Source organism: Hibiscus syriacus, unplaced genomic scaffold (assembly GCF_006381635.1).
Source record: "Hibiscus syriacus cultivar Baekdansim isolate YM2019G1 unplaced genomic scaffold, ASM638163v2 tig00112159_pilon, whole genome shotgun sequence".
Taxonomy (NCBI): Eukaryota; Viridiplantae; Streptophyta; class Magnoliopsida; order Malvales; family Malvaceae; genus Hibiscus; species Hibiscus syriacus.
Window position 1 is genome coordinate 1553073 of NW_024063263.1, and position 22244 is coordinate 1575316.

General features: G+C 35.8%; 1 protein-coding gene across 2 annotated transcripts; it reads right to left on the bottom strand.

The window, feature by feature from the left end:
* Positions 1-8662: 8662 nt before the first annotated feature.
* On the bottom strand, positions 8663-10512 carry LOC120175255 (vacuolar-sorting receptor 1-like). 2 transcript variants are annotated; one of them, XM_039181925.1, is made up of 6 exons: positions 10190-10512; positions 9352-10121; positions 9198-9267; positions 9026-9109; positions 8883-8955; positions 8663-8762 (listed from the first exon to the last, which is right to left on the bottom strand). In XM_039181925.1, the coding sequence occupies exons 1-5, from the start codon at positions 10482-10484 to the stop codon at positions 8888-8890; spliced, it is 1287 nt and encodes a 428-aa protein (XP_039037856.1). In that variant the 5' UTR covers positions 10485-10512; the 3' UTR covers positions 8663-8762; positions 8883-8887. The 2 variants fall into 2 exon arrangements, with proteins under 2 accessions (XP_039037856.1, XP_039037857.1); XM_039181926.1 differs by having other exon boundaries at positions 8663-8774.
* Between the last annotated feature and the right edge of the window lie 11732 nt (positions 10513-22244).

Consider the following 22244-nt stretch of genomic DNA (forward strand, 5'->3'; position numbering starts at 1 on the left):
TAAGTATTACCTAATGATCAAAACCCACTCTTAATATTAACAAATAATCAGCTAACAAGGAATCTTACCTTTGCAAGCTTGGCTCTTTCTTTCTCTCGTACATAAAGAAGAAGAAGAAGATGAAGAGAATGTCTCTTCATCCTTATCCCCTCTAACATATATATCCTTATCATATTTATTTTTAATTCATTTATTGGTTAAATGACCATTTTGTCCTCTACTTCATTTGATAATTACTAACAACTTTTAGGATTTATTTCCAGATAAATCATTGAACTAATCCATTCTTCTACTTTAATCACCAAATTCTGAAACTTTACCATTTAGTCACTAACCCATAGTTTGGGATGTTACAAGTACCATGAACAATGAAAATTTCGAATATAAATTGTATATCGATGCACTGCTACAGTACTGATACAGTAACTTTCGTAAAAATACATATAAATTCGTAAAAATCTAAGCTTTCATCCGTATAAAATTTATCAATTTCATATACGCATTTAACACATTACAAAACTCAATCGTATGACTTTTCAAAACCGATTAGAACATATCGGATTTAAATCCTTTATTTACATGCCAACCACTTTCTTTATTATAAAATACATACTATACATTTCTTTTCTGATCTGATCTTTGGAAAGGATAAACTGATCTGTCTTACATAACTTTTACCAATCTTCCTCTTCTTGGAACCTACGCGTGAAACAATCACACGCTAAGTCGTTGACTTAGTGAGGCATATAAAACATAATTATATGCTAACTGTAAATTCTACAATGCATGAACATTTGATATTACCTTATCATACCAAATCATATATTCTTTTCTGTAATATATATACATACATGTATATATCATGTGACATAACATCATTAACATGCTTATCATTTCTCATTCTATCATCACTAATTTCTTTATATACCATATCAACATATAATGTAAACTCTAAATCACACCATTGCATAAACAATTACCAATACCATTGCATAAACAATTACCAATCTCATATAACAAATGCATTTCACTTAGGAATACACACAATATCATATATGAATCTTGTAAATACTTTTGATGTCTTTTATAGGCCCATGTACATTACTGAGAACTTAAGGTATGTGAGTATTGTGAGGTTGTGCACTATGTTGTCACCACAGCTCGTATAAATTTACACCGTAGTGCCACGTAGAATTTGTCCCGAAGAACCGCGTAAAAATGCACCGAAGTGCCACGTAGAATTGCACCGTAGTGCCATATAAGATTTGTCCATAAGGACCACATAGAAATTCCTTAAGAATCATATACATATACAAAAGATCAAGTAGGTGTCTCAAAAGACCTCATACATGTTCCAAAGAATACAAATATGTCCCGAAGGACCACGTAGAATTTATCTCGAAGGACCGTGTAGACCCTCTACTCTTGGCATGCCAACTATACCTCTAGATCTCATGACACATAACATGGGCATTATCTTTCATATTTATTACATATTCATATCGGCACATAGTTCACTTACACGTAAAACATTTTCAAATGATTCATATTCACATGTCACATAGCTTATACCTTGTTCTTATGTCTTTTCATATACATATATTCTTTCTCACGTAGTCACATAGATCCATATCATATAACATATATCACATGTGCATGTAATCATATAAATCGTATCATATAACTTATATTATTTATCATGTGTTCATGTAAACATGCATGTCATATTTTGTTCACATATGTTCATATATACATCATATATCACATATTGCATATTCATGTAAGCATATAGATCATGTAACATATAATAACATACACCCATTTCCATATACTAATGCACACATAAGAATCACATAACATTTTAAAAGTTACTTCTTACCATAGTAACTCTGTCACTGGCTCATCGCAAGCCAATGTTTATTCAATAACATAAGTACAATTTAAATTCACTCACCTTAGCCTTGCTTTGATTCAATCCTTACTCTTCGATTATTCCGTAACTCATTTAGGCTCGATATCTACATAACATAAATTTCAAGACGATTTTCAGAAGCATAAACCTTATAACTTCGTATTAATAATTTAGGATAATTTAATGAACCAAATTTCAGCTTTTCCTTTAGGAGTGCACCGATGCACTATGGGTGGATCGATACCCAAAATAACTTCGAAATATCTATGCATCGATGCATCCCTTAAATGCATCGATGCACCTTCAAAATTGTCTTAGTGCATCGATACATACTCATAGTGTATCGATGCACCTGTCCAAAATAGCCCGAAATTCATCAATACTTCACCCAAATTTTCATGTATAAAATCCTTATCATGCTACTAAATTCATCTATAACAACTTTAACCAATTCCTATCATTCCAACACCCTATAATCTTCCATATTTCGTCCAAATTCTTAAAGCTAAGAATCATACCAAATTTTCCATGTTATCCAAACTTAATTCTAACTTCTTATTCTCATAAATGACAAGTCAAATTCATCCTCCAAATTCATTTAAACCTTCTTATTCAAAATTTCACTTAAAAACCCATTTTCTTTAATCTATCATAACTCCTTTATCTTTTGATTTTAAGATAACCTAAGCTTTCCTTAAGCTTAGTTATCATCTAATGATCAAAACCCAAGCTTTAAATCAACAAATAATCAAATAATTAGAAAACTTACATTTGCAAGCTTGGCTTTCTTTCTCTCGTATGATGAAGAAGAATAAGAAGTGGAGAAAAATATCTCCTCATCCTTACCCCCACATGCATGTATATCATTTTATTATCATTTCTAAGTCAAATGACCATTTTGCCCTTTCATTCTTTTAATAATTACTAATAAATTTCAGGAAATATCTCAACATAAATCATTGAACTATTCAACTGTTCTACTTTTATCCTCAAATTCTAAAATTTTACAATTTAGTCACTAACACGTAGTTTGGGATGTTACATGGCTTCTTGGACGAGCCATTGGTTACAACACGTTGTTGAATCGTATTGGATCATTATGGAAGTTACAAGGGCAATACCAAGTGATCGATTTGGAGAATGAGTATTTTCTGGTGAAATTTGAGAGTGAGCAGGACTATATCCACGTCTTGATGGAAGGGTCGTGGATGATCTTTGGAAGCTATCTTACAGTTCAACCATGGAGTCATACGTTTTCCACGATGAAAAGACATCAATCACAAGTTATTGTCTGGGTTAGATTGTCGGGCCTCCCATATCGATACTATTCCAAAGCGATATTTCGCCGAATTATTATGGTTATCGGATAGGTTGTGAAGATTGACTATAACACAAATTCGAGGGAGAGAGGTCGTTTTGCTCGTTTGGCAATATTATTAAGTCTAAATGAGTCATTAATACCATGTCTCAAGCTTAATGGTTTCTAGCAAAAGATTGAATATGAAGGTTTGCAACAAACATGTTTCCAATGTGGGGTTTATGGGCATTCAAAAGAAAGTTGTGGGTTGGCAGAAGTGAATACAAGTAAAGGAGGAACAATAAGTGGTACTAGTGCGGAAATAAATCAAGATTTAGGTGGTGAGGAAGCTGGTTTTGGGCCATGGATGATCGCCGAAACGCGCCTTAGGAGAACGAGGAAAAATCCTGGAACAAATATTAAAGCAAACATTGTCGGTGCGAGAGGTTCTCATTTTGCTATTTTAGGTGATAAAAGTAATAATTTGGATGAGATTTCTGCAATAGCTCCAGAGGAAGCAGTAGTTGAAACACACAGGAAAAATCCCCAAGATACTACAATAGAGATAATACTGCAGTAGTTGAAACACACAGGAAAAATCTCAGACATAGACACGAGTAAAAGGAAAAGGGTTACAAGGTAGTGGTATAACGGAGGCGGATATTAGCAGTCTGGGACATCCAGTTAGATCGGTGAATGTTGGGATTAATCGAACATTTCAATAGGTCAATGTGATAGCCATAGAGGATGTGGTGCTTCCCCAAGTCACTGAACATCGCAATGCTTTATCAAGGGGTAACCATTCAGTGGTTACTATTTCGGAGGATGGTCAAAATGAAGGTGCAAATCAGAATACTCGAACTATGTTTGATAAAAGAGCGGTGGGGGATAGTTTCAAGGGGTTGAAAGTAAAAAAAAATAATAAAGATTTTAAATTCTCCCCGACAATTTTAACGGATTGATTGCGGAATGCAACATTGAATTCTCAACTTGATTGTAGAACGTTGCATAGAGAGGGTTCCTCCAATTTGTGTGGAAACGAAAGGGAGGAAGTAAACCCGCCTGTAGTGAATTCATTAACGACAGTAACTGAAGAAGCCATATTCCCAGATAGAGAGAATGCTAACCTGAATCTACCCCATTAATGGTGTGCTCTCGGTTGTTTTATTCTTTAATGGTTAAGTTTCTATTTTAGAATTGTCAGGGAGTTGGAAGCTCTAATTTTAGACGTTATTTTCGCGAACATTGTCGGTCAAGTCGACCTGGTATTGTTGCTTTGATGGAAACTCGGATTAGTGGAATGGTTGCAGATAAAGTTGTTCGGCTGTTCGATTTTCAAAACTCTTTTAGAGTTGAAGCTCATGGATTTAGTGGTGGAATTTGGATCATTTGGAAATACGGGATAAATGTTGAAATCATAACAATTTCGCATCAATTTATTCATGGTAGATGTTGCTATGATGAAGTATCTTGATGGTTATATTTTACTGCAGTTTATGTGAGCCCTCAAGTGGAGAAACGACGATTAGTATGGCAGCATCTTATGAACCTTGATCCAAGCGAGAATGAAGCTTGGATCATGAGTGGTGATTTTAATTCCATCATTCGTCTTAATGAGAGGATGGGAGGCTCAAGTCGTGGATCAGGGGTCAGTAATTTGTTTGTATATTTTATTTTTGTTATGGGATTACTCGAAGTGGACTATAGGGGATCTCCGTTTACGTGGAGAAGAGGCAATCTTTGTAAACGATTGGATCGTTGTCTTATGAATAGTTGTTGGGCTGATGCCTTCTCGGGTACTATAGTGTTGTACCTTGACAGGGTGGGTTCGGATCATTGCCCTCTTTTACTACACGTACAGAGCATCACGAGGATTTATGGGTCCAGGCCGTTTCGCTTTATTGCTGCATGGAAAGATCACCCTCAATTCAAGAGCCTTGTTTCGAAAGCTTGGAATAAAGATGTAGATGTTTTAACCAATGTCAATTCCTTCAAAAGAAAATCTATTGAATGGAACTTGAAGGTGTTTGGGCATATAGGGAGGAAAGAAACTAATAGCACGAATACAAGGTATTGATAAGGCCCTAAGCTCTTGTTACTCTCGGCGTTTGGTGGAATTGCAATTCACATTGAAAAGTGAGTTGGAAGAGGTCCTTCAACAAGAGGAAAGTTTATGGTTTCAAAAGTCAAGAAATCAATGGGTTCTCCATGGGGATAAAAAAACAAAATTCTTTCATGCATGCACGATGATGAGATGTCGCTATAATTACGTTGGTACTCTTAAAGCATTGGATGGTAGTTGGGTATCAGATTAACAAAATCATTGTTTGATGGTGGTAAAATTTTATAAGGAGCTATTCACTAGTACCAATGAATACGATGATGGGTACTCGGTCCAGGGTTGTTTCCCCGTAATTCCTGATTCTAAGTTAAGCGACCTTACGTGACGACTGTTCAAGAAAGAAATTTGTGACATCTTATTTAGCATGAGTCCGCTAAAGGCACCTAGAGTAGATGGACTACATGATTTTTCTATCAGAGGAATAGGGATATAGTAAGTTATAGTGTGTGTCGATTGATTTAGAATATTTTTGCAGGAGGTGATTTTGATAATGAGCTCAATCATACTCTTTTGGTGTTAATCCCAAAAGTTAAAGCTCTGGAATCGTTTAATCAGTTTCACCCCTATTAGTCTATGCTCTGTTTTATACAAGCTGGTTACAAAGATTATTGTGAATCAGCTGAAGCCTCTGATGAGCCATTGGATATCGGAGATCCAGACGAGCTTTGTTCCGGACAGGTCAATCGCTGATAATATTATTGTTGCGCAAGAGGTAGTGCACTCCATGAGATTGAAGAAAGGAAAGATCGGCTATATGGCCATAAAAATTGATCTAGAGAAAGCTTATGACCGAATGGAATGGCCTTCCATCGAAGATACTCTAAGAGAGCTTAACATACCAGCGGTCCTAAGGATGCTTATCATGCGTTGTGTAACTTTTGTCTCGACTCAAGTACTTTAGAACGGTGCTTTATTTGAATCTTTTACTCCCACAAGAGGACTACGTCAGGGTGATCTGCTCTCACCTTATTTGTTTGTGATGTGTAGAGAAAGGTTGGCACATGCAATCTTGAGAGAGGTCAATAATGGGCAATGAAAATCTATTCGTTTATGCCGTAATGGGCCTGCTCTCTCTCTCTCATATTTTCTTTGCGGATGATTTTGTACTTTTTGAAAAGGCTTCAATTGATCAATGTCATGTTATTTGGCAAATCTTGGACCTATTCTGCAAGTTCTCGGGTCATAGAATTAACATTCAGAAAACTACTATCTATTACTCGAAGAATGTGGCATCGGATTTTAGAACTTCCATCAATTCATCCTTTGGTTTCCAAGAGGTTCAAATTTGGGCAAGTATCTTGGAGTGCCTCTTCTTCACTCTCGGGTTACGAGGGCTTCGTATAGTTATATTGTTTTGAGAGTTAGAGATAAGCTCACAGGGTGGAAGGCAAAATTTCTATCATTGGCCATGATGATCACATTGGCAAAAGCAATACTATCGGCGATCCCTTCGTATTACATGCAATCAACTAAGCTTATGAAAGAGATTTACGAAGAGATCAGAAGATTAATTTAGGGTTTTATTTGGGGTCGTACTAAGTCCAGAGGTGGAGTATCTCTTGTTCAATGGGAGAATATTTGCAAACCAACCATCAAGGGTGACCTCGATATGAAGAAATTAAACATTCAAAATGATACGTTTCTCATGAAGCTAGCTTATAAACTGGTGGTTAATTCCGATCAATTGTGGGCTAGAGTGCTATGATCTAAATATAAATGAGTGGATATGCTTCCCGAAACTATTAACCGTACAGGTAGCTCGTATATTTGGAAGGGTATCACTCACGTGTGGAAGGATGTATGAAAAAGTTTGGTTTGGAATGTTGGCAATGAGTGTAGTGTGAACTTTTAGTGGGACGATTGACTTAGCGATGTGGGGCCTTTGGAAAATTGCGTTGTGAATCAAGCAGAGAGATCTAATCTTCTAAGTGTGTCGGTGGCTACTATGGTAGATAGACATGGGCAATGGCGATGGGAGGATATTATCGATAAATTACCAAGCGATATTGTGCATAGAATGGCAACAACGATGCCTCCTGAGCATAATTGTAGAATGGATGCGTTGGGTTGAAAATGAAATGTTGATCGACATTTCTTGATTAAATCATCCTATGATTTGAGGCGGGAATGTTTAAGCGACGATATACATAAGGTATGGGATGTGATATCGAAATACCGAGGGTTACAGTGGATTAAGATTTTCTTATGGTTATTAGTGAATGATCAGTTACTTACGAATACCGAAAGAGTAAGACGTCATATGGCAACATATTCCATCTGTGGAATTTACGGGAGTTCGGGTGAAACAACGAACCATTTATTTCGCCAATGTCATTCGGCCATGGTAATTTGGGCATCTTTAATTAAAACTGAAAAGATAGAGGATTTTTTCACAAGTGACCTTAGAGAATGGGTGCAGATTAATATCGTTTCCCTGGGGTTTTATGCGCGAGAAGAAGGGGATTGGGATTTATTGTTTGGTTTGATTATGTGGTTAATTTGGAAGGATCGGAATAGGAGAATTTTTGACCCGTATTATATTGAGAATGATTCTGTCCTAGTGCAGGGTAGGTGCCTTAGTCGTGAAGCTAGTCGTGAATTAGATTCAACCTTATCCTTAGCTCAATCTTCTCATCGTTCATTGAATATGATTGATCCTTGGATTCCGCCTCTTCTTAATTGGTGTAAGGTTAATACCGATGGTTCCCTTAAAATAGGTAATGGATTTGCTATATGTGGGGGTGTTATTCGATCCTCGAATGGTGGTTGGATGATTGGATTATCTAAAACGATCGAAATTTGCTCTATCGTTGAAGCGGAATTGTAGGGTATCCATGAAGGTCTTTCTCATGCTTGGAATCTTGGGGAGGCAAGTAATGGTGGGAACTAATAGTTTGGAGGCTGTTCGAATGCTGCAGTAAAGTTATAAAAGAGGTTCGATTATCACGCTCTTAGACTGTGTTAATGGCTTGTTAAACCGGGATTGGAATGTGATCTTGAAGCATATATACCGGGATGCAAATAAGGTGGCAGATACGTTAGCAAAATTAGCTACAGCAAGAGGTGAAGTCCACATGGTTTTCTACACTCCACCAATGGAAGTTGTCAACTTGGTGCAACAGGAAGCGTGCAACAGGAAGCTGTTGGTCGTGTGTTGGCAGCAGAGTTTTAAGTTTGTGTAGTTTTCATCATTACTTCATAAAAAAAAGTATTTTAATTTTTCCTTAATAATATAGATAAAAGAACCAATATAACGTCCAAGAGCCACCGGAGACATGTATAGCAACAGACTGAATATTTCACACCTTTTAATAATAACACACATAATTAAACATAATGATAATAGGCAGCTTAGGTGGTGCCTCTGATGCTTTTCTATTCATCGCCGTGTCTTCCGCCATCGATCGCCACATCTGGGAATCCATCCGCCTCTGCATCAAATTCTTCATCGTCGATAGAAAAAAACAAATGATTCTAGACACTATAATCTACAAGGAAATAAACAGGAACAATATCTGATTTCTGAGGCCTGAGCACAGCAACCATCTTACCGGGATCATGCACTTGAAATCGGCATGTACAGCGGCTCCAGCGACCGGCCGGTAGATTGTATATCCGGTAAGACTGTTTATCATAATCGGATATAATGAGAAAATGCTTGTGAATTGAGTGCATGCATGCAGTAGATGATTACCTTCATTTAAACAAAATGATTGCAGCGCTGTCTCTTGAAAACCTGCACAAATTGCCTTGAGAACTGCTCCTTTCTTCAACTTCCCTGAATCCATCAGAAAAAGGTTACATTAGGTAATTCATGCAATCGTATCGCCGTCGCCTCCGACGGTAAATTCGTATTCGAATTGAACCTTTGTATTGTATGTTGTTTATCAGAAGAGTTGGCAATATAGTAATGTCTCCACGGAAGCCTTTGCCTATCTGAAACCGAAATTACAGCATAATTTAGAATGTTATGGCAAAAATACACAAAGATGGCTAATAAAGTTTAAGAAGTAACATGACCCATGCATGTCGTTCTGCTTCAAAAACAGGGTTCTCCACATCGGCCTCGGTGTCTCCGATATAATTGTCGATTTTAACTAGATCGATGTCGAGAGATCGGATGACTTTATCTGCGCATTCTTTGGTATACTTGTCTTTCGATTGGCAGCGGTTCGCAAACTCGGTAACGTAATCCCACCAAAGCCATGGCTTCCCACTTTCATTAGCAACTTTGAACAGGCAAGCTTGGCGAAGATTCTGAATCACCATGTCTTTACCGTCGTATACTCGGTCGAGACCCGGGGCACAGTACCTACCGTGGTTGATACATTGTGACCTGCATCGTTTGCTCAAAACAAAAGCTTCGGGGCAATACCAAGTCATGTAGTGCGGGGTGAAACGAATGTACCCTTTCTGCTCAAGTATTCGAGCAGCACCTTTGAAGTTCTCGATGAATTCGAGCTGGCTATCGCACTTCGGACCGCAATCGTAGTTGCTATTCGTCCAAAACTCGTACTCGACTTGCTCGTTGGGACGTAGGAGGGACTCCTCCCTCCAGTCAAGCTGTATGTCAACGATATCCCCATTACTAAGTGCCTCCTTGATGCGGTCGCCTACTGATTTACTAATGAAGGCTGATGGAATTGTGATATCCTGCTCGTAATCTCCGTGACCTTGTCCGTCTTCAGGGGTAGCCATGGTAATCAACGGCTCGTTTATGTCGTCGGCGATAAGAACAGCGGCAGCTCCAGCTCGCTGAGCCCGCCACGCCTTCAAGGCGAAGAAGCAATCTGCCACAACATTTCGGATTCAGATTATTCGAGTTATTCGTTCATGTGATTCCGAGTTAAAGAAATACCTCCGCGATCAACGAGGAGAACAATGGGGCATCCGGCGTGCCCCGATTCGAACGAGATGTGGAATTCATCAAAGGACTTGCATCCACGCTTGTTCGGTCTAGGATAAACAACCGTGCCGTTCAAGACTCCGCCAGGCCGATGAACCCCGAAGTTTCCGACGGCGGAATCGAAATCTCCATTGATTGACCATAACGATGTCACTTTCAAGCAGCTGTTCTTCCCTACAAAGCTGCAGAAACAAGTACCCCATAACAAAATGCCTATGCTAATTAAAAATCCAAACTTTTCTCTCATCTTTGCTTCACCCAAAGTGAAAAGGAAAAATGATGAAAATTGCCCAGTCTTGCATTCAATATATCAACATCAAAGTTGCTTTGTTTGATTGCTTCCAGTTGTTTACTGGGTCAAAGCTGGAGCAATTTCCAATGCATTTGCTTTGGAACTTGGTAAGTATTATAAATTTTAAATAAAATATTAATTTATAGAAATTAAAAAAATAATAATAATTCTACATAACCCAATTTTGACATGGTATATAGCGTACGTATCTACCACAAACAACAACGTATAAAACATGTCGCAGCATATAAAATTAATGAGAGATAATGTCAGGAATCTTTTTGAAAATGAATTAAAAGTTTAACAACCCTAAAAGTTTGATGAAATGTAGTTTACCCTAAAATTTATTATTCTATAAATTAAGCAACTTTGTGTCGAAGTTGACTCTAAAGGAGAGTGGCTCTTACTCAAACAAGGAACGACGATGGATCATATCTCACCTATGGTTCCTCTCATACTCAATTTAATGGAGATGAATGCACACTTGGAGTTTCGGTTTACCCCAAGGGAAGGTAATAGAGTTGCGGATGCAATGACGATACTGACATGGAAAGGACCATTTGGTGGGTATGGCTTATTGGATCCACCGGGTGAAGTGCGAATATTGATTGATGATGATAGACAAAGAATGACAGTAAGATCGAGAGAGCAGTGATATTTTCACGATGGAGCTACTGTAAGAGTTTTTATGGTTTTGTTTTGTATCTTTAGTGGTTTACTCAGTTCATTATATAATATATATATATATATAGTATTTTTCGTTAGCTATTTAATGGAAAGGATTGAAAACATTGATGTTTTTTAATATTTTCGATAAAGTGTCCAATAATAACAAAATCAGTAAAAAATAATAACAAAATCGGTAGAAAAAATAATGTTTTCGGTAATTTTTTACCGGTTTTGTTATTTAAATAATAACAAAACCGGTAGCGCTTTTTTTTAACCATATATTAAGGCTGCCGCACGTGATCATTTCCCCACAAATAGGTCCAAACCCTTTTTTTAATGATCCAAGTATCTAACGTTACAAAACATTATCATTTTAGATACCCAGACCAGAAATGTTGTTAATTTTCTTCATTAAGTGACACGTGTCACTTAATGGTGTTTTAAAAATTTTATTTAAAAAAATTATATTTAAAAACACAAAAAAAATTGAAATAGCCCCAAAACTTTAAAAATATTTATTTCAACCCTAAACCCACATCAATTGCCACTATTTACTGTCGACGAAGCTTCATCTGATCTCACCTCCACGGGTGATCAATAACCCTATGAAATCATAACCAAACGATGACCAATCAACGTTTTGTACCCCTAAAACCTCAAAACTTGTCGATAAAGGGAAATCTTCAAACCAATGTCTCTCGCAAGACGTTAGTCAAAAGTTGAACCTTCAAAACAAACATCTCAATGATCAGTCACAAGGTCTTCAAGATGGTCATAATAGTGACAAGGAGAAAGTGAGGTCAAAAGAGCTTATGCTCATTATTCCTTTATTTTCGTACAACAAGTTATATCCCAAGTTGCTCAAAGCCCTACTGATTACTCTATGTCTAGCTAAGCCTCTACTACCCCCTTTTTCAAGTTGGTATAACGAGAAAATTTTTTGTGAATATCACGCCAGAGCCCAAGGACACTCCATCGAGAATTGCAGTAACTTCAAACGACAAGTCCAAGACCTTTTGGCTCATGGAGCTATAGAGGTGGATGTTAACGATCAGTCGGTTTCAGTCAGACATTTGGAAGTCATCCCCCATAATGGAGTTAGTGAGGTCGAAACAAATGAAGTGCATACGGAAGAGGACGTGAAGAAAGAAAAGAGTAAAATCAAGGAAAACGAGGTGTGTGAGGCAGAGTTAAAAGATTCAACTCCCGAGACTTCTCTGACGCTAAAAAAAGAGAAAGATGTGGGAAATGACGAGAAGGAAATTAAAAGAGATGTAATCTGAGACTGGCCACAAAAGATGTCTTAGAAAAATACGACCCTTAAGGTTTTTCAAGTGCCCTTTTCTGACTCGCTATCCCCTTTAATCAAGAGTCAATACCTCACTCCAAGTCCTTTGAAAATGAAGACTGGCCCATTTTCGTATGGCTATGACCCGAATAGTGCATGCGATTTTCATTTGGGGCATTGGGCCTTCACACTGACAAATGCATACCATTGATGGAAGAGATAGAAAAGCTCGTTGACAAATGAGTCCTGACAAGAGAAATAATCGAGAGATTGGGAGCAAGTAAGGGTAAAGTCTCTAATCCAATTGGACACCCACCATTTTAGGAGAAATAGGGCCTTCTGGCTAAACAAGTGAAGGTCGTTCTCTACCACAGTCGCACCTTATGTTTGTAGCATCTTGTTTGAACTTTTTTTTTTACTTTCTCAGTTTTTTTTGTAAGGATATTTAAATGAATTTATGCTACTTTAAAGATGGTGAGCATTGAATCAAATTTGCAATCTTAAAGTTCTTTAAATATCAAATGAATTAAAAACTCTTTAAATTATTAGAGTTATGGTTCTTTGAAAAAGTGACAAGATTGAAAACTAATAAAACAACGACCCTTGACCTTATCCCATAAGATACACTCGAATACCATACCCTTGTCTTGCAGGGACCAAGCTAGCCTTCTATCCGCATAAAGAGACAATTAAAGACTTGGCATTCAGGTATGTAAGGATGTGGAAAAAAATGGGGTATCTTGCACATGATATTGCAAAGCTTATTGGTTTCTACTTTTGTTGATGACGTTCAATGATGATCATGATCTTCACAGATGGAATAGTCAAGTAGGTGAATCTAGTTTAGATCAGTTGCTTAGAAATTTAACTCTAAGGATGGGATTTTCTTGCTTTTAACAACACTTGGACTATAACATGTTCTTCTTGACAAGCTTAAGAAATTGAATATGTATACCCAGAATGTAACTATATGTATACGATAAAGCTTGAGTTATCCCTCTGGAGCAATTGGTTAAACGACCCAGCTTTACGGATAGATTCAGCTAGCCCGATAAAGGTGATTATAATATATATATATATATATATATATACATATACAATAAAGCTGAATTCAGCTAGCTAAACAATGGTCAATTAGTTCGAATTTACTAAATAAAGATTTTCGATACAGATGGACTAAGGGAGTTAAGGAATACATGTGATAGTTAATTTTACACGAGCACTCGGGAAATTCATTTTTAGATCGATATTTGTGCATTGCCTTTGTTAGAGGAGTTTACAAAGCTTGAACGAATAGAAGATTTCAGAGGACTGAAATAGAAGTGTTATATAATATTTAACAATTGATTATACTAGTTGCGACATTTTGTTTGCACCCAATTAAATGCCAAGTCAGAAATAAGGGGCATGTACAACATTCCAAAGATCATGGCAAGAAGAAGGAATTGATGACTAAAACCTTAGAAGATATGAAGCAAACCTGAAACCAACTCATCAATTTTGAAAATATTAAAGAGATGTTGATTCTTTTGATATTCTGTGAACTCATGTTTATGATTTGTTTCGATTATGAGCCTGAATTAAGGGGCAATACTTTAAAAAATTCTCTCATTCTTTGATTTCTAAATTAAAAGAAATAAGAAAAACATTTTCAAACATGACAATCTCAAATGCGAAAGGTCATTGAAGCAGGTGAGGCTCATTCTGCCTCTATTGGAGAAAAAGAATAAGTGATGCCATAATTGTAACATCCTCCATGCCGGGTTAGTGATTAATTTGCAAAGTTTCAACATTTGGTGATTAAAGTAGAATAATTATATAGTTTAAAAAGAATGGTTAGTAAATATGAAATGAATGTAAGGACCAAATGGTCATTTGTAAGGAAAATTATAATTAAAAAAATGTTATGGGGTTATATTATAACCCACGTGGGGCATTAGTATTCCAGAATCCTCTCATTTCTTCTTCCTTCTTCCTTATCTTCTTCTCTTCCTTCTCCAAACGTGAAGCTTGCAAGTAAAGGTAAGAATTTGAACCTTGGTAGTTTCTTTGATGTTTAGCTTGGAAATTGAAGTTTGGATGTTATATAAGCTAAAGGAAAGCTTATATGACATTAAGATAACAAGATAAATGTTTTAGAGATAGATTTGGAAAATGAGTTTTTAGATGAAATTTTGATATGGATGAGTTTTTGAAGTTTGAATAAGATTTTTGACTTGTTAATAAGCTAACTAAGAAGTATGAGGTGTTAGAATTCAAATTAGAACATGTTGGAATTTGGGTTAGATTCTTAAATTCTACATGGAGAATTAGATTTCTAAGTTTTAGAAATATTTAATGGATAATAATTAGCTTAAGTAAGAGTATGCAAGTTAGGAAATAAGAAAGAGGATGATATATGAAGTATTAAGCTGAAAAGAGTGGATTTTCGGGCATAAAAGAGGATTCTGGGCAGAGTGCATCGATGCATATTCATAGTGCATCGATGCATAAAGTTTAAAACCCAGAAATTATTTGAAGGTGTATCGATGCATTGGTAATGCATCGATGCACTCTTTTAAAATAGAAACATCGAATGCAATTAGTGCATCGATGCATAAGTCATGCATCGATGCATCCCAGTAATAATACAACATCGAATGCATTTTATGCACCGATGCATCAGTAGTGCATCGATGCATACCCTCATTAAAGGATGAAATTGGCTTTTCTATGAGTCTAAGGAATGATAGTTTAGAATATATTAATTAGTATACTGATAAGTATCATTGAATTATTATGTAGATACTGAGCCTACACGAGTTCGGGAACAATCTACAAGTAGGATCGATCGAGGAAAAGGCAAAGAAATATAGGTGAGTGCATATGCATAGCATAATTATAGAAATATACTCCATTCTAGACTTGTGATAAGTCTAGATTTTATATCTTGGTACATGAGCATATTTTGTATTATGAGACATGACATGAGTTAATATAAAATGCATTATATGACATGACTATGTGGGAAAAGTTATGAGCTATGTGAAAAGGTAAGAATTTACATGTCTACGCGATATAGACTACGTGAAATGTAAAAGCCCATGTTATGTAGATGAGAACTATAGGTATAGCTGGCATGCCAAGGGTAGAGGGTCTACGCGGTCCTTCGGGACATATGTATATTCTTTGGAACATGTGTGAAGTCTTGAAAGACACATACTTGATCCCTAGTATATGTATATGATTCTTAAGGAATTCTATGTGGTCCTTATGGACATCATTATATGGCACTACGGTGCAATTCTACGCGGTCCTTCGGGATATATATATATTCTGTGGAACATGTGTGAAGTCTTGGAAAGACACATACTTGATCCCTAGTATATGTATATGATTCTTAAGGAATTATATGTGGTCCTTATGGACATCATTATATGGCACTACGGTGCAATTCTACGCGGCACTTCGGTGCATTTATACGAGCTGTGGTGACAGCATAGTGCACAACCTCACATTACTCAGATACCTTAGGTTCTCAGTATGATATCATGGGCCAATAAACTTATTAATACAAATTCATGAATGTTAAAGTCATACGCTTACAGGTATGGATATTGATGATGTAGACTACATTGATTAAGTACATGTTTGCATCTTATTTCATATGATCATGACATTTTCATTACATTGCCTTGTTATTATTATTGTCTCACTAAGTCGATGACTTAGCGTGTGAGTGTTTCACACGTAGGATCCGAGAAAATAGACGAGACAGGTGAAGCAACTTGACAACATTACTCCTGCAACCACCAGATCAGAAGCAACTTAATCAGTAGGTCATTTTGTTATGTAAATGGTAGTTGGCATGTAATGAAAGGGTTAAGTTGTGTATGCTCTGAATATTTTGGTAAACTTATATTACAATATGTATATTATCGTATTTTCTTAATATAAGTTCAAATATTTTGCTATTATTTGTTAAAAGTTGTGTTTTAAAGTCAATGTAGTATCTCTGACTCATATCCGGGTCAGGTACGGGTTGGGGGTGTTACAATAATAATGAAGCATTCCACAATCTTGAAAGCAAATTGTCCGAGATATCATAATGACTAAATGATAGATCTTGTAACACTTCCTCGTAACGTTGTCGGTAACCCATCAAGAAGCAGATGATCGCCTTATTTGAAAAGGGCACATATCCCAGTTCATAGCAGAATGCACGAGTGAGACCAGTCAATGATGAAATTTTGGCACTCAAATAGGGATGGGTCATGAAAATACACACTTTGAGGCATGACCAGAAACCTAGATCATGTTGAGATAACAACGTCCATACCAAAAAGACATTGAGAATGAGTCTCACAACTTGAAGTGTCAGGGGTAGACCATGAATATGAACAGAGCTTACCTTGTAAAACAAACTAGTTCAGCATCACTTAACTGTAGAGTTCAAAAAAAAAAACAACTCTGCAAGTGTAATTATTCCAAGGACGGAAAGGGGCATCAAGTTTATATTGCTGACCGCAACAAGAATTCGAGAGAGAAAACATTTTTTCCGAAATAAAGACAGAAAACAAGGACCGCGAGATGATTGGGCAGGTCTTCAGAAGTTGCAAGCTTAAAATTATGAGTTGCTACACCGATATCTGGGTAAACCTTAGAGAAGAGTGATCAAGAGGAAGAAGGCATGGTTCCCCACTTTGGAGTCAAAGGAAAATTGAATCAGCATTTATGCATGCATGAGAACATCATTTTCATAAAAGAAAATGCATTACATTGCATTTGTATTTCACACATAAACGTATGGTTTTTATAATTTTTCCAATAAAAAGAGAATATTCATTATATCAAAATCCCAACAAGTGGAAGCTAGAATTCAAACCTCAAATGTAGAGAATTATGTTTAGGAGGCAAACTCCCATATTCGGTGGCTGCGAGACAAGTTTCCACAAGAAAAATCAATTTTCAAAGATTATCTTGAAATCTAAATCTTCAAGTATGAATTTTCAAAATTTCAAACATATACTAATAAGTGGTAATGTTTAATTTTCAGATTTGATACTCTTGAAGACAAGAGAAGCGAATCAAACTCGATTCAATCTTCCCTATAGGATAGTGGAATGAATCAACATTTCCAGATCTGATTTTCCCTAAAAAAAAAGCGGAACAAATTCATCTCTTTCAAGATTTGATATTCTCTGAGTAACAATGGAACAAGTCTATCTCGATTCAATCTTCCCTGAAGAACAATAGAATGGATCAACATTTCCAGGTATGATTTTCCCTTAAGAAGAAGCGGAATAGATACATCTCTTTCAAGATTTGATATTCCTTGAGTAACAGTGGAACAAGTTTAACTCGATTCAATCTTCCCTGAAGAACAGTATAATGAATCAACATTTCCATATCTGATTTTCCCTCAAGAAGAAACGGAACAGATTCATCTCTTTTAAGATTTGATATTCCCTGAGTAACAGTGGGACATGTTTACCTCGATTCAATATTCCCTGGAGAACAATGGAATGAATCAAAATTTCTCGATCCGATCTACCCTGAAGAAATAGTGGAACAAGTCTGCCTCGATTCAATCTTCCCTGAGTGACAGTGGAATGAATTAACGCCCCCAGATCTGATTTTCCCTCAAGAAAAAACGGAACATATCCCTATGTTTCAAAGATTAGATATTCCCTGAGTAACAGTGGAACAAGTCTGCCTCGATTCAATCTTCCCTGAGTGACAGTGGAATGAATCAACGTCCCAGATTTGATTTTTCCTCAAGAAGAAGTGGAACAGATTCATCTCTTTCAAGATTTGATATTCCCTTAGTAAGAGTGAAACAAGTCTACCTTGATTCAATCATCCCTGAGTGATAGTGGAATGAATTAACATCTCCGGATCTGATGTTCCCTTAAGAAGAAGTGAAACATATCCCTCTCTTTCAAGATTTGATATTCCTTGAGTAACAGTGGAATAAGTCTGCCTCGATTCAATCTTCTCTAATCAACAGTGGAATGAATCAACGTCCCCAGATCTGATTTTCTCTAAGGAAGAAGTAGAACATATCAATCTCTTTCAAGATTTGATATTCCCTGAGTAATAGTGGAACAAGTCTGCCTCGATTCAATCTTCCCTAAAGAACAATGGAATGAATCAACGATCCTATATCTGATTTTCCCTCAAGAAGAAGTGAAACAAATCCCTCATCAAATTTCAAAGAACGGAGTTAACAGGACGAAAACTCGTTGTCTCTTCGTCTTTTCCCTATTCTTGTGTTAACAAGAATGGCAAAGAGGGCAGTTTTCGACAACGATTTTCATCCCGTTTATTATTATTATTAATTCTATTTTATTTCTTATAGATCCTAATTACAACAACCCAAAATTGGGCCCCAATTACATCAAACCCCCAAGCCCGATTTACAACTCGACCCGGTACCCGAAGCCCATCAGACAAGCCCAAACAGTCTAGATGAGAAGACAATTAGAGTTTTACCCTTATCTCCAGCCACCCCCAACGAGAACCGTCGAATATGGACCTATCCAACGGTCCAGATAGAGTGTCTACTGCCGCCCACTTCACCCACTCCCCGACCACCGTTGCTGCCACCAACCGGGCCCCTGCCATGTCAGAAACGTAGTCAACACACAAGCAAGGCCAAATTAAACAAACACCACACACAAATGTTATTTGTAATCATTTTCATATCCCAAAAAAAAGAGAAAAAAGGTTGTAAAATAAAGGTTATAAAACCCTGATCAAAACTTGTAAAATGGGTCATCTCCCTTGACTTTCAGTTGGAAGAAAACAATAAAAAAACATTTTTAGAGCAAAAAGGTATATGTATTTTTTGTCTTATTTCCAATTTCGAAACTAACTAATTTTTTTTTTGAAAGCAACCTTGCATGTAAGGAAAGCAGAGAGAAGAGGAGGTCGAGTGATACCTTAGTTAGGGAGGAGTTGAACCGAGCCGGTCTGTCGTCGCCAGAGCTAGCTAGGAAGCCCAAAAGTTGAATGGTCGAGGCTTGTTTTTGGGGCGTTTAGGTGGTTTTTAGGTTTATATTTAGGGCTAGGGTAGTAGATCTAGACTCGGGGGAAGTTTTGGTTCATTTTGAGAATTTCGACCACCGTGTAAGGCAGTCAGACGGCGACTGAGACGAAGAAAGGTGGCTGGCAGTGGGTTGACCAGAGAGGAAAGAAGAGAGCGTTTTTTGGATTTTTTTTAAATATTGGTTTGAAATGAAAAGAAGTAAAAGTTGTTATTTATAGAAAAATTTCGGGGAAAATTGTTGTTTAGTCTCCTGACTTTTAGTGTATTTTCGCAGAATAGTCATGTGTAGGGACCTGATTCATAATTTACCCATTTATGTTTATGCTATGTAATTTTTTGTTTAATTGTTGTTTAGTCCCCTTAGTTTAGTCGTGTTTTTGCATGTTAGTCACCTGTAGGGAATGTTTTTGTAATTTACCCATATTTGTGTATGATATTTATTTTTAGGGTTATTTATTTTTTAGTCCTTGTATGTTTATGTGTGTTTTGCATTTTGGTCATGTGTAGTGGCTGTTTAATTTTTTTAAAATGCTTAGTGACTGATTTAGTAATTCTTCCTTTTTTATTCGAATATATATTTTAGGCTAGGAAAAATGGAATATTTAGGAAATAGCCACTGTACTTTATGCATGTTTATATTTCGAACCCAATTTTTTTTATTTTAATTTGGCCATGAAATTTTAATTTATTTTAATTTAGTCCCCATGTTTTATTTATTTTTATTATTTGTAATTTTAGCAATCATTATTGAAAATACTCATTTTAGTCACTTATATATTTTATTTTGTTTTAATTTTGGCATGATGGTTTGATTGTTTATGTTTTAGTCCTATTTTTATTTTATTTTAATTTTTGCATGTCGCTTGCATGTTAATTCATTTTAGTCCTAATTAATTTTGCATGATACCCTCATAAGCATCACTTCACTTGAATCGAAATAAATTGACTAAGGGTAATATTCGATCATTTTAATATTGTCATGAAGTGATTGTCTTAACGTATAAGAAAATTACTTTTGATAATTTTAAAATGAAAGTCTATCCCATTTACTGACACGAAATAAATCGATTTCATTTTTAAAATTCGGGGATTGAGAAAAAAAATCATGTTCTTTTAATTAAATTCATCGAGAAAATATTGTTAGATCGAATCTAAGGTCTCGTCTCGAGATATTTAAATAATTGAACATCCTTATTCTCATTAAATATTGGTAAAATAAATAATTAATTATAATTGCTTGATATATGCTTTTAATTTACTTTATTTTTGCATGTGTTTTCCCGATAGGTTTTCAAAATAATAACATTCAAATCTATATTGAGAATAATATTATATTTTCATTTTGGTTGGAGTAATAAATGATTGTTTTAAAGTATGAGAGGTCGTTTATTCTTAAATAGAAATAATTAGATATTATTATTTTCTCTCTTAAAATTATTTTGGGTGTTGTTATTTTGAAGTAATATTTCTTTATTTCGATTGGAGTAAGAACCGATTGCTTTAAGGAATGAGAGATTGATTCTTCTCGATAGGAAATAATTAAATATTATCATGTTTCGTCCAAAAAATTTAAAGAATATTATTTGTATGTGATCTTAAATCAAATTAAATTCAAACTCGTAAATTTCATTGCAAAGACAATTAATTAATCGGCTATGCACTGATTTAGGACATTGTGAGAGTGTTAATCTTTTCCCACACGTAACCTACTCTCGAAATCGAATTTTGGTAACGCAGACCGCAAGTTTGTTGTTTTAATTAAAATTAATACTTTATTAAAATGACAAATAGGTTTTTGGGTGTCCAATCACACCTTAATCAAAGATTGATGACGACTCATTAAATCATATTTTATCATTAATCGGTTACCAAAAATTATTTCGAAACGAGATCAAAATTATAACACGACGTTTTATTATCTTATTGTAACACATCGGTCTAATTTCACAAGTCCGGTAGGCTGCCAAATGGGGGATCCTTTTGGGGACCTACTCCTCTCCTTTCACGTAGATATGTCATCCTATGTGCACCTATGGCCTATTGGATCAAACTCTTAGATTTTGTTTCTTTGTTTTGATCGTTTATTTATCAATGTCTACGTCACTATTGTAGTTTCAAACCACTCCATCGCTTTCATTCTTATCCTTTTACTTTCCCTAATAAGAAATATGAGTATTTCGAGATACGAACTCGAGATCTTGTTAACTAATAATTTGATGATAATGCAAGAAACATGAGGTAAGGGTGACTAGGAAGTTGTTTTTGGATTGGGAAGAGCATCGGGTCGTAAGGCGACGAAAGATTATAAAGATAACGAAGTTTATATTTCGAGTTAAAAGAAAGATTCCGATAGAATGATGGTATATTCAAGTGGAACGACGATGGAGATAGACATGTGAATTCTAAAGACATCAATCACTACATGTAATAGTTCTCGTCAAGAAACATGTGAAGTCGAAAAAGTTGTAATATACACACAACATGTGAATATAGTTTTTCGAATTCGTAACCTTTAACGAAATAATATTTCTTTTTTATTAATGAAATCGTTCAATAAATTCTTAATGAAAAAAAATTGATCTAAGGATTTGTACACAATATAAAAAAGTGCTCCATTGAAGAAACTAAAGCATGGAAAGATTTGGTAATATTTTTATTTAATTTATCAATCAATTAATTTAAATTGAATGAATAAACAGACAATTTTATGCACCTAATTAGAAAAAAA